Source organism: Melopsittacus undulatus, chromosome 3 (assembly GCF_012275295.1).
Source record: "Melopsittacus undulatus isolate bMelUnd1 chromosome 3, bMelUnd1.mat.Z, whole genome shotgun sequence".
NCBI classification, from domain to species: Eukaryota; Metazoa; Chordata; class Aves; order Psittaciformes; family Psittaculidae; genus Melopsittacus; species Melopsittacus undulatus.
This window is the reverse complement of record NC_047529.1, coordinates 11,384,382-11,398,337: the sequence shown is the minus strand read 5'-3', so window position 1 is coordinate 11,398,337 and position 13,956 is coordinate 11,384,382. Positions and strand designations below refer to the sequence as shown.

General features: G+C 40.6%; 1 protein-coding gene across 8 annotated transcripts in view; it reads left to right on the top strand.

Moving 5' to 3' along the window:
- The window catches only part of EHBP1 (EH domain binding protein 1), a 223,812-nt gene that overhangs the window by 98,743 nt on the left and 111,113 nt on the right, over positions 1-13,956 (top strand). For all 8 annotated transcript variants that reach the window (XM_031047567.2, XM_031047566.2, XM_005147433.4 and 5 more), the window contains one exon: positions 9,711-9,963. In XM_031047567.2, the coding sequence (XP_030903427.2) occupies positions 9,711-9,963 (253 nt within the window). The remainder of the gene's footprint in view (positions 1-9,710; positions 9,964-13,956) is intronic.

Below are 13,956 nucleotides of genomic sequence, written 5' to 3'. Positions count from 1 at the left end.
TGCAGTTTCCACCTGTGTTTGCTCTCCATTTTTGGGACAAGCTGGCTGTTTACTCACAACACAGCTTTTCTGCCTTTGGAGTCCACAGAGGCCAATGTGGGTGGCAATCAAAGTCTTGTCATACTTTGGCTGTGGTGTACTCTCACAGCCTGTGTTTCTCAAACAGGGATTGCACTATCTTCTGTATTTTGCCACTGAAGCCATAAAGCCAATATTCTGGGCTCCTCCTTCTATGAAGTTGTCAGGTGTTTCTAGAGCTGCAAAAGTGAGTTGTTTCAGTTTTGTAGATACCAATATATATGGATTAGGTTAGATCTAAGGAAGAAGTTCTTTACTTAAGGGTGGTGAGGCACTGGAATGGGTTGCCCAAAGAAATTGTGAATGCTCCATCCCTGACAGTGTTCAAGGCCAGGTTGGATGGAGTCTTGGGTGACATGGTTTAGTGTGAGGTGTCCCTGGGGTTGGAACTTGATGCTCTTAAGGTCCTTTCCAACCCAAACTGTTTTATGATTCCAAGATTAGGTTCTGGTGTCTGGATCTTCAACTTAATTTCCTATCTGTTCCTTGCCTGTGAAATTTCTTAGGATCATGGGAGGAGCCAGAATAACAAGGGATATAAAATGCCTATTCTTATCCATCTCACTGTCCATATACATCTTCCTCTAAGAAACTCAGCCTATATTCCTTTCTTTCTTCTCTGCTCTAGAAAGAAGGACCCTCTTCTTCCTGGAGAAAGATGCACAAGTCCCATGGTACCTGAACAGTTGTCTTCCAAACCCAGCTTTCCTTTCCTTTCCAGAGAGAACTTACTGTGGCAGAAAAGCAGCAGGTGTTCTGACCACAAAATGTATGGACTAAGAGTCAGTTCCTTCTCATCTCAGGGACAGAGAAATATAAACTGATGTTGTTTCTTAGTGCTGGAATAGCTTATATCCAGTTCACTGTGAACTGCCTGCATCTAAGATGCTGGTCTGTTTATGTTCCCAGAAGACCCCCCCAATATATGTGGTGTGTGTTTTTTCAGTTGATTCTGGTCCCTTTGGTGGCATGTAGCCTTTACTGCCATCTTCAGTAACAGCCTTAGAATCATAGAATCATAGAATAGTTTGGGTTGGAAAGGACCTTACGATCATGTAGTTCCAACCCCCCCGCCATAGGCAGGGACACCTCACACTAAACCATGTCACCCAAGGCTCTGTCCAGCCTGGCCTTGAACAATGCCAGGGATCACAGAATCACAGAATCCCAAGGGTTGGAAGGGACCTCGAAAGATTATCTAGTCCAGCCCCCCTTCAAGAGCAGGGTAACCTAGAGTACATCACACGGATGGACCATTCACAGCTTCCCTGGGCAACACATTCCAGTGCCTCACCACCCGTAAGGTGGTAAAAACTTCCTCCTTATATCCAATCTAAACTTCCCCTGTTTAAGTTTTAATGTGTTACCCCTTGTCCTATCACTATAGTCCCTAATGAATAGTCCCTTCCCAGCATCCCTGTAGGCCCCCTTCAGATACTGGAAGGCTGTTATGAGGTCTCCACGCAGCCTTCTCTTCTCCAGGCTGAACAGCCCCAACTTTCTCAGCCTGTCTTCATACAGGAGGTGCTCCAGTCCCCTGATCATCCTCGTGGCCTCCTCTGAACTTGTTCCAACAATTCCATGTCCTTTTTATGTTGAGGACACCAGAACTGCACACAATACTCCAAATGAGGTCTCAGGAGAGCAGAGTAGAGGGGCAGGATCACCTCCTTCAACCTGCTGGTCACGCTTCTTTTGATGCAGCCCAGGATACGGTTGCTTTCTGGGCTGTAAGTGCACACTGCTGGCTCATGTTCATTTTCTCATTGACTAACACCCCAAGTCCTTCTCTGCAGGACTGCAATGAATCTCTTCTTTGCCCAACCTGTAGCTGTGCCTGGGATTGCTCCGACCCAGGTGTAGGACCTTGCACTTGGCATGGTTAAACCTTATAAGGTTCATAATGTCATGGACACTTCTGCATTCTTCTGGCTCTGTTCTGAGTACTTGGACAGTCTCAGGGCCCAGACATTTGAGTCCCAAAAGAAGTCCCATTTACGCAGCTGTGGGCAGCAATGCTGAGTTGTTGGGTGTGTGTACCAAATATTCTTCCCACACATTGTCACCGTCATGCAGCAGTCAACATACAACAACATGATAGGATTTTCATAACCAGGGTGTCACTAGATTCTTCCTATGGTGTCACAAGTTGTTTTTCATTTGGGAGGGATGGAGCTTCTGTCAGATTCATGTTCTTCTTGGAACACTGAATCAAGTGGAAGATCTGAGGTGTTTCAGGCTATCAGACCAAGAATGGAACATCTGATGTAGTCTTTTTAAAGCTTTTACTTTGTAATTAGATGCTTCCCAGGAATTCTTCTAGTCACCTCAGACTCCTCTGAGAAATGCTGGCTCTTCTATTCCAGAGCTGTGTTGTCTGTATAATGGGCACCTCCCCTTGCTTGGCCTTCTCAATGTATGCCTTTCCTCCAGTCATCTTCCTCCACAGAAAGTTGGAGGGGAAAAAAACTGTGCTGAGATAAAATCAGATAATGCAGTTCTGGTCTTGGCAGTAGCTGGAATCTCCTCTGTATGTCTGTGGCTAGTTGGATCAGTGTCTCTACATGGGGAGTACCTAGACCTTGCCAGTTTGGGGAGATTTTCTTTTGCTTTGCACTACATTTTGAAGCTACACAATACTGGAGTTGTTCTTGCCTTGTTGCCTTACTGCAGAAGGCTGCCTTTGTTTGTTTCCCTTTTGGCCACAGATATATTCCCTTGTGGTTTAGGATATTTCTTCTATTTTGAGACCTCAGTGGAACTTTCCTTGCTGCTGCCATCTCTTTTCAGGAAGCTCTGTGAGACTATGCCTGCTTGTTTGGTTTTGCATCCTTAAGTGATTGTGACCCCTTCGGTGGCCACCCCAGGAGCCTGGGAGCATGACAGAGGTTCAAGAGTTTAAGGCAGACTTTCTCCTACAGGCTTAAAGAGTCACGTTACCTGCTTCACTTGTCATGATCTGCTTAAATCAAGAGATTAACCTTTTATGTGTGCAGGGATGAAGTATTTTTTCTGTTCACTACATGTTCACTACTGTTTTCATGTGGACAAGGCAAAATCTTGATTTTAGACTTTATAAAAAGTTCAGAGTCTTTCTATAGAATTTGATTTCCCCAAGCTGTGCAGAGCAGCCATCTGGAGCCTCCTTTCACGAATACTTTGCCATCAGATGCTACAAGGCACAGTGTGCCATTGGGCAGATATTCCAGGGATATTCGTATCAAGCCTATAACCTGTGTGCTTAGTGAGAGAATGCTTAGAGTCACCCTGGGTATGACAGTCACTCAAAGAGGAAGCAGGATTACTTGCCAGTAGATGCTTGTTTCCTAGACAGATATTTCTTGTGCCCGTTCACAAACCAGCTACTCTCCCTCTATCTTCCTAATCCCATAATCACCTAACCTTGGGAATGAGGGGTGGAGAGAAACTAAAGACATGAGTGCTCCCAGCATCTGTGTGTGCACTATGGGTGTGGTGCATGGCTGTCTCATCATCAGCAAGCTGTCTCTGGGTGCTGCTGTGGTTTAAAAAGTCCTAAGTGTAGGTGATCTTACACCGTGGAGTCAAATGTTCACTTGGATAAGTTGCCTTAAAGAAGGTCTTCAGCTGTGTTTGTTGGTTGACATGTCAAATTGAGGCTTATTCCCTCTGTATCTAGTAGATCACCTAGACATTAGAAATCTGGAAAACCAAAAGTAACCTCTTTGAACAGTATATCTCTACAGCTTTTTACTAGACAATATGTAGATGATCATATGAGGACTGCCTTTTGGACTGTCTTTTAGTCAGGTTACAACAGAACTCTAAAATCACTTAATTTTTTTTGCAAAATATTTTACTTGGGGAAGTCACCATATACAACAAATGCAAGTGAACGACACCAGCACACTTCCAGCACTCCATGTATTTTATAAATGTGAAGTTTCATTTGACCAGCATTAGTTTTCTACCTGAGACAAGAGGGTTGCCATTTGCTGCCACTGCCTCCCCCTTTCATTTAAAAGAGCATTTATTTTACCTTGTGTGTAGACTCCCGAGCTCCCTGCAGCATGTGTTACGCTGCAAATGAAAGCAGTGCTACAGCACAGTACCAAGACCTAGAATCTTTCTAGGATAGCCCTAAGGAGAGCAGTGCAAGAACCAGTATAGAGGAAAGTGATGGCTCTGCCCCTGTTCCTGGTACTTCTTAATGAAATGTAATTTGTTGCTGGTATGAGTATTAATAAAGATAATCGGAAAACATCAGTGGTTTATAGCGATGCCAGTCTTTATATGGTCTAAAAGTATTGGGATGATGCATTTTTATTCTGTGATGTTTGTTTACACTGCTCACATCGCCATCGTGACCGTGTGCCTGCCAGTCGTGCAGTAAGTGGCATAGCTAAATATCTTTCACATGTGGCTTGTTCTTTCATCCTCTGCCAAGGGGAAAGTGGTATGTGTAATGTTTTGGTGGGGGGGGGGGGGGTTTGGTTTTAAGGGATGTGTCACAATGTGTTTTTGTTACAAAAAGCAAGTGGGTTGAAGGGCAGGGTGATTTTTTGGAGATCCTCTGGGAACTAGAAGGCTGGTTGCACAGATAGGTCATGCCAGAGTTATTGCTATCACAAACAGTCTTTCTCAGTGGAGTTAGGGCAAGTAATGTTTCCAGAATCTGGCACAAGAGCAGCTGATGATTCTGTGTAGTAATACTTTTACCTCTTGTCACTCCTACCCCTCTGGCTTTGTTACTTAACCATGCAAAATTGCGTGTTTCACCCTTGGAGTGCCAAACTGCAATTGTCTTTTTTGTTTGGTTGGTTTTTGTTTGTTTGTTTGCTTGTTTAATATCAGTGTAGAGAACTGCAATTAAAAAAATTGGTTCCAGTAGAGACTGGCATCCTGTGTTTTCAGCTGTGGTTAATGGTTAGGGGGAATCTGTGTTGACTCCTTAGTGTAAAATCAGCTCGAAGAAAGAAAAAAGCCCCTTGTAAGCTGTTGTATGTTCAGCCCCTCCAAATGCACTTCACAGTGTCCTTAGGTCCTTGAGAAAATATGAGTGCCTTTGTTACAGAGAAGGTACCAGTGGCAATGGTTTTAAAAGCAGTGCTGTTGAGTCACTGTCCTAGCAACTCAGTTTGTTATCAAGGGGCTCACAAAGTGGTGACCAACACTTGACATAAAAGCTAGTCCTAAAGGACCTCATGGGAGACAGCCTGGTTGGGTTCCAGTGGGGACCCTCCCTCCTGTGGGGACGTTAAAGGAAGCAGGGGCAGGTGGGGGCAAATATTAACCTGGATGACAAGAGGAGAGAGATGATCAGGGATTTACAAGGATGATCAGGGGACTGCACCTCCTGTATGAAGACAGGTTGAGAAGGTTGGGGCTGTTCAGCCTGGAGAAGAGAAGGCTGCATGGAGACCTCATAGAAGCCTTCCAGTGTCTGAAGGGGGCCTACAAGGATGCTGGTGAGGGACTGTTCATTATGGACTGTAATGACAGGAAAAGGGGTAACAGATTAAAACTTAAACAGGGGAAGTTTAGATTGGATCTAAGGAAGAAATTCTTTACTGTAAGGGTGGTGAGGCACTGGAATGGGTTGTCCAAGGAAGCTGTGAATGCTCCATCCCTGGCAGTGTTCAAGGCCAGGTTGGACAGAGCCTTGGGTGACATGGTTTAGTGTGAGATGTCCCTGCCCATGGCAGGGGGGTTGGAACTTGATGATCTTAAGGTCCTTTCCAACCCTAACTATTCTATGATTCTATGATAAGGAGTGGTCAAGTTAACTGGATTCTAATTGGGCCCTTACAAGATTCTGCCTATAAAAGTCTCTTGAAAATGGTATTTTTAGAAGCTCTGTTAATTTTAGCCTATGTGTAGGATTTAGTGAAATCTTTTAATTAATCATAAGCCAGAGGTCTCCGACTGCTGATCTGCAATGCTGTGCGTGTAAGGCCAGGCTGTTGAGCCTGTTGAGTAGTTACTGTTGAGCCAAGGAACAAGAGAAAGAATTTTGTCCTAGTTAGGGTTACGGCACCTGATCCATAGTGTTGAAACAGAAAGAATTGCAAAAACCATTTGCATTGCCCCTTAGAATTTATCAGATTTAAACAGGTGTTTAAATTGTCATTTCCAGGAGACACTTAAAAGCAAATTAAAGCTTACAATGTAATTTTCAAGAGATTGTTTCACTGAATGTTTGTAACTTCACAAAGTATTTCTGACATGGTGTCTACTACTTGTTTGAATACTGCTTGTGAGTTATCAGCAGGTTTTGCTCAGTTTTGGTAATGAGTATTTATCAACAGATTCATGTGCAGCTGCAGTGATCCATCATATGGAGTTGCAGAAGCATGTATTCGTGGTTGTGCATACTCTCGATTGAATGTTTTATGATTTGAGAAAAGTTTAAAGTAGCAAAAATTTTTGTTAAAACATCGTAAGTTGTACAATTAGAACAGGACATCAGTAATTTTCTGCATTTCATTAGGTTACTTCTGCTTTTTAGAGGAAACTTTTTTGAGGGCAGACCTCAAAAGCAGTTCTGCTTGGCCTAGTTTGTTACATCACTAAATGTGTGGATAAAATTTGAGTAGTATTCTGACTACCATGACCTACAAGTCACATGTATCTATGCAGTAAGGTGGGATTTGGCTCACCTGATTTTAGGGCATTAGGAGTTTGAATGTAAAACTGGAAGATTTGGCTGTCAAGGGGTCTAGCTCAGCTGTGGATGCCCACACTGAGGACATCTCAGGGCCGGCAGGGTGAAACGTGTGCTTGCCATGACCACCTGCACTGGATGCTGGAGTGATGTAAGCCAATGTTAGAACCTCTTTTCCAGTTTTAGCTTAAAATAAATGAAAGAGATTTAAAATGTTGGTGTCTATTTCATATATATAATACTGCCAAAGGATTCTTGCTTGATTTGATCATATTTGTGGGGGTTTTTTTGCTTTTTTCTTTCCCTTGTCAGTTAAGCTGTAGACATTCAGTATTTTACTGTGGCTCTCTCTGAAACATCTCTCTTATGGGGATGCAGGCCTGTGGACAATCACCACACATAAAGTAGGGTGTGAACTTAATATGCATCACCTACTGTGCAGTAACTACCCTTTCTCCCAGGATAAGTGCCCAGTAGTTTATTCCCTTTTATTAAGGGATAAGCATGTTGTATTTACTCTGGGGTAGGAGTGAACAAAAACACTACAGCTGACATACTGCAAATACACACCCTGATTTATCCTCCGGTAGTTTCTCTATATGTCCATCTCCCAAGACACAGCTGAAATGTTGCTTATGACATTCAGGTGAGGCTCAACCAGTTTAGACAGTAACAGAACCTCTCTTTAGGTTTAGCTAAGACTATTATTGCAGCCCTGATTATTTGGGGTATTTTTACTGTTAGTCACGAGGATTTTGATTAATTAGCTCTTTTTAGAACACACTTCAATAGTGTAAAGAGTGACCACTAAGCTTAACCAACTTCTCACTTTACCTTTTGTCTCATCCCAATTCAGTGCAGTGTCTTGTTTATACTTCTTGCAGTCTCCTTCTTTATTCCCTTGTTTTTGACTTGAAACAGTGGTAGCTGCATTCTGAAATTGAAGTTAAATGTAAGAACTTACAAGATATATAGGAGGTAAATGCGTACTGGATATGTTGCTTCCTTAATGCTAAATTGGACCAGGTTGCTGAGGGAATAAGAAACCACAAAATTCACCTGGAATTAAAGGAATTTTTTAAAGCAATTTTCTGAATAATCACCATAAGGAAGTCCCACAGGCACAGCACTGTGTGTAGTCAGCAGTGTGTCTACCAGTTAAAACCTGCAGTATTGTCTGGCAAAGTGCAATTTTAACTTGTTTCACCCTCAGTCTCCGATGAGTGATTTATCTCCTAAGGGTCCACAATGGGCTTAATTAAGATCTTGCTTAATTTATTCTGTTGTTCCAGCCAAGCCCATTTGATTTCTGCTTTCTGACCACAGAGAAATGATGCATCACTTTAGAAATGGACCCTTAGAAGTATCATAGAAGACAATATGATCACACAGTCTTTGAGGTTCAAATTTGGAGAACCAAGAAGAAAAAGAGCAATAGAAAAGTGAAGTTATTTCTAAAATTAAATCTTTCCAGTCCTGGTAGGTTTCAGTTGTTCTGAGGAGGACTAAAGCCTTTCCAGCTCCAAGTGTTTGTCCTGATCTAGTGACTGGTGACTACTCCAGTGCATAGACAGGTGAAGCTACCTGCATCTGGGGACTGTATTCTTGTCCAACTAGGAGTTGCTCTTGTTCAACCTGTGGATTATAGTCAAGCTATGGGGGGGAGAGCGTTCTACCACCTTGGGCTGTGCTAATGACTGGAGACAGGTTGTACTGGAAGTTTACTGGCAGAGTGGAAAACAGATTTGTTAGCAATTCAGCAGGGTTAGCAACTTCAGTCCATCATCCATCCAAAACCAAGTAATGACAGTGCTGTTTCTTTTGCTGCATCTTCCCTTTGTTAGTTGTGTGACTAGTGATTTTGTCTTCATGAATATTTATTTAGTGACAAGCACATTTGGAACTCCATCTCGTTACTTTTTTACAGTCTTGCTACAAATAACTTCTAGCGTTGGGTGGGTTTTGTAAAACTAAAAAGTATGCTTTGTTCAATTTAGTAACTGCACCTCTGAAAAAGAAATGCTTTTTGTTAAGAATTATGTGGGAGTGTTTATTGAAACTTAGTTTTAAATGACACTACATTGAATTTCCTGTTTGCATAGATTTTTACAGTTCAGCAAATCCAACATTGAACCGAGCTTTTAATTATTTGATGGTGCAGGAAGAGTAAGATTGGCGAAGTGTCTTTGTAAGGAATGTTAGATTGCTGTATGGGGATTTGTATTTTGCAATGTACAGCAGCTATTCGCTTTTGTGTGATGTTCTTTCAGTAGTGTCTATAGCACTAAAGAACTGCATGCTGCACCAGGTTGCTAATAACTTTAGTTGTACAGTCCAAATAATAGATGAGTAATTTGATTATCTGTCTCCTTAGGGTTAATTTAAATTAGTTTTTACTCTGAGACTGTGTATTGTTACCAGGATCAGTTAGCAGTAAAAATAAATAAGTTTTGAAATGTAATTACAGGTCATACCTAATACTGATTTTTAGTTCAGTCTTTTTAAGAAATGAAAAGACCACCTGCTTACTATCACCATTTTTAATAGCCAGTAAAAGTAATTTGATAATAAAATACAGGATAAGTTTTCTTTCTTGAAAGCTCAAATAATTAAGAATATTTTGTTAGGATTCAAATTGGGTAAAAGCATGGGAAAATGTTTAAAATTTTTTGTAAAAAGTGCTGATACCATTTATATGACAAGTAAGAAAACTAATAACTAATTAGGTTGAGAAAGAGCTTTAGTAAGAAGAAAATGAATCTATTTCAATATACTCTAAATGGAATGGCCTTTTAAAAGACCTATTTTTGGATAAACAAGGCTACTCTGTAAATAAATAGCATGAAGATTCTGAAGCTAGGACAAGACTTATGTATTGAGAGTTATGAAGCTGACCTTTTCATGGGCTTTCAAAATAAAAAGATCTGATAAAGTGGTTTCCATTTTTTCTATGTTGTCTGTTTAATGATTTTTTGTTGTTATTTAATAGAACCAAACGCTGAAATAGCTTCGTCTTCAAAGCCAGAAGAAAGTTTCTATGCTGACAATTACAATCCCTTCAAGGATGATGATGCCCCAGAGTACTTGAACCCATTTGATGAGCCAGATCCTGAGCGTGAAACATTTGTAACTATAAGAGATTCTCCTCCACAACCTGCAAAAAGGAAAAACATCAGACCAGTGGATATGAGCAAATACCTTTATGCAGATACCTCTAAAGCTGAAGAGGAAGAGCTAGATGAGTAAGTATGATTCTTCATCTTTCAGCAGCTTTGGGAGCATTAGTGGGATCCCTGACTTAATCTTGAGGTGTATTGGGTTCAACCGTGGTGATCCTTAATCACCTCTTTAGGACAGACTGATCCTGAGGCAGCTCAGCAGTAGGAAATACTATACCCCCAAGTCATGCTATTCAACGGAACATGATAGTTAGGAAACTGTTCTTTGCCTCACTGATAGCAAATTACTTGATAGGGAGCAAGTCTATGTACTTTTTTGGAACTTCATGCCCTGACAATTGCAAATGAGCCAAAAATGAAGGAATAGCAGAACTTGGTCCTTCAAGTCCTTTTTGCCATTATTTTTGCTACATAGAATAATATTTTTTGTTACTGATAATGGAGAAGTTATTTTATATTGGTGCAAGATGTAAAAAGGAGGTGTTTTATAGCCCACTTAGCACATTTTTGAGAGTCTCATAAAAACAGAATCTATGGGAAAGATAACACTATCGGCACTTTCTTAGGATGTTTCTTTTATCATAAACACACATAAAACTTTTGTAAACTCACTGACTGCCTTGTATTATAGTATAAAAACACAACAAGGAGTAAGAGCTTTCTGCAATACTTGTGCAGCTTGGGAGATTTGAAGGTATTTATATACTTACTCCTTGTTTGTGGCCATTAGTCACCAACCACACCACTCGTGAGGCAGTTTATGGTGATTACATGTGAGCAATTTTACAGACAACTGTAATTAACATTTAGTTTTACCTTACTTAATGAGATTTGTCATGCCATGACATTTACATTGCTTTCATATTTCATATTAATACAGGTGTCATACCATCATCTTTAAGTTTCTCTGTTTATAGCTGTTTTCTAGGAAATGGAAAAGTTCCCATGCACTCTAATAGATATATATATATATAAAGGATCCTGCAGGGTTTTTTACCTTTTAAAGGTCTGTGGCCATGGATTTGTTGTTATTGTTTGTTCTGTGCAAGAAGAAAAAGACACTGGAGAATGATGTCTTTGCCAGTCCCATTCAGGGACAGTGCCTGAACAAACAGCACCGGCTGCTGTGTCTTCAGAGCACAGCATGATCAACACTGTTGATGGTCACACGAGGCATCCCTGATCATTCACTGATCACCAGAAACTACAGGGGGAAAAGATATATGTACTTTGTACCCTCAAAGATATGGGTACAGAGAATAGCAAAGATTGAGAAGAGCATAAAGAGCAGGAGCTACATGGATGGGCAAGTAAAGAATTCTCTGGGGTTATTTATACTCACATTTCCACCCTAAGCAAATCTGTACGAAATGGGCTTCCTGCAATGTTGTTAACAGGCAGCCTTATTTTTCCTTTGTACTGGACTTGTAGATTTCTCTAACCCCTTTGTTTACAATAGCCTCATTATTATTTTAATGACACCCCCCCCCCATTTGCTTTAATCCTTTGTTTTTCCCAAGGATAAAAGTACACTCCCCATAGGTGGATTCTACTTGAACATATATCTGATCTGTGTTTTCATTATAAAAGCAATGTCCCATGAAAAAAGGGAAGGATAAAGAGTCAAAAAAGGGCTGTAAAATACATTCTTGCATCCCTTACATAAGGGTTTGAGGTTTTTTATGTCCCTAAAATAGCTTCCAAAATAGATTTTTCTCCTGAGTTACAGGAGCTCCATGTCATTGAAAAAGAGGTGGAGACCATTTGTTAAATATATTGGGTTAGGAGTGTGTCAAGGAGAGAACCTTTGAATCTTTATGCTGAAATACTCTGGAGGAATAGAACTCCAGTCTAGGAACACAGGATGTGTGATACTAATAGCTACAAGCACTATTATGCCTTACCTCATGTCATTAGTTTTGAGATTTTCCAGTAGAAAGTTTCTGCTAAGCTGTGGTAGAGTGAGCCCCAAAGGAAAGATTTTCATAGGCAGTGCCAGTTGGTAGTTCTCGTGTGCCCTAAATCATGAAGGTTTGTGTCCAGATGTGTATTGTTTCTTAACTAATGTGAATATTGATGCTTTTATTATCTATATAAGTGGCTAATCTTCTTCCAAATCCTATTAAAGTCTAGGCTTCGGTGTCAATTTGTGGCAGAGTTCCACAAGGAAACAAGATCTTGTATGCAATGTGCTTCCTTTTGTTGGTTGTAAATAAGTTACCTTCCAATCCCATACATTATCTCTTCTGCTGGCTTATCAAAGCAACAATTAGTATTGGATTTATCTGCTGTAAACAGTTGCTGTATATCTCTAACATGTTCACCATTACTTGTCACTTGTCTGAGTTAAATGGTGCTAACTTTTTCAATCTCTCTTCATACAGAAGTCTCTTCATCTCTCTAATCATTTTCATCGCACGTCTCTGGACCCTGTTATTCCTTCTGCTATGTATCTATTTTATGATGTGTTGAGTCGGCCTGAGCAGTGTATTCAAGACAAGGCTAAACAACTGTGTCATATCACGGCATTAGAAAACTTTGTATATGATTTTGAACTTCTCTCCTGACATCTTCTCTTTTGAGTTTTTTAGTTGGTTTGGGTAGTTTTTAAGCAGTATTTATGGTTGGTCTGGTGCTTTTCCCCAGGAGTGGTTTTGAACCTGATAGATGGAAAGCATGAGAAATAGAAGGCTCCTGAAAGACATTTACTGTCACTCAGAAAATACGATTTATTTTTATCCCTGCATCTTAAACATTTCATTGGGTTTCACTTAATGCACCATTTGTCATTTTCCTCTCATATTTTGTGTGAAATGCGAGGAGGTGTCATGGGAACATGGGCACATCAGTTAGCATCAGATCTTTGTCCCACTCTACTCTGGCACATCCCTAGTTCTGAGTCTGGACTCGGAGCTTACACAAAGTGCCCCAAGAGCTGAATTCTGACTCCAATTCTGTAGCTGTGCTCACTCTAATCTTGGAGAAGGTACTCACCCTTGCTGTGCCTCTGCGCAGGGTTTACCTTGGGTAATTGGCTTAATTGGAACATATTTCACTAATGGTTACGAAGATAATGTAAGATTTCACAACACACATGAGCAAAGCATAGTCATGAACATAAGCATAACAAGTTGTTGCATGGTTCAGAGGGACTTAGATGATCCAGTACATATATTCTGCTGTAAAACTGCACTCTCAAAATATACTTCCTCTGGCTAAATTCTCATACCTACCTAGAGATAAGGAACCACGTTTTCTTTTTGTTAGTTCGGGCATTTGAATGTTAGTGTAAAATTCTGCTTTTGCCTTTTCGAATTTTATACATTCACATCAAAATGGTGGGTGGCTGTCTGTTAACAAAGGACAGCACACCCTGCTAAGTGAAGTTTAATTACTTGAAATCAACATAGCTCACAACTTCAAGTACAATGCTTTCAACCTTCTGATTGGTAACGTCTTTTAACCCTTCTGCCCTGACAGCTTTGGTTTTCCTCCTCAATAAAATGCTGATTTTTATTTCTTTTTTCAGTTAACCAATAATGCTGATCAACGTAATTTTTTAATTGGTCAGAATAAAACTTGCTTTCAGATATTATTTGGCTCTGTGGCTTCTTATCTCAGTAATAATTGTATGGCTTCGAATAATGTTGTCTAATTGCAAAGTTGATTGAGGTGTTGTCTATTGAAGCTGCCTGTTGCACAAGAAGCCACAAGCCACCACACTGCCAGTGACAGTCACTGCCAGTGGCAGCCAGGTAGTTTGTCAGGTTTGGGGTTTTTTTAGTCTTGTTTTGGACAGTCTAGAATGTCTTTAGGCAAATCACACTGTGTGGGTCAATTAAATAACTTCACAGAGGCAAAAAGTATGGGAGCTGACCTCAGAGAAAATGCTTTAATGGTTTTCAGCCAGACTTTTTCTGTGCTTAGTTTCTTGTATAGCCATGTGGAAGCTGTTGGACCAAACTCTGCTATGCATAGCAGATCCCCATGACTTCAAAATTGATAGCCTCTTCAGGCAAGAGCCACTTGTTGTTGGGTTTTGGTTGTTTTTTTCCT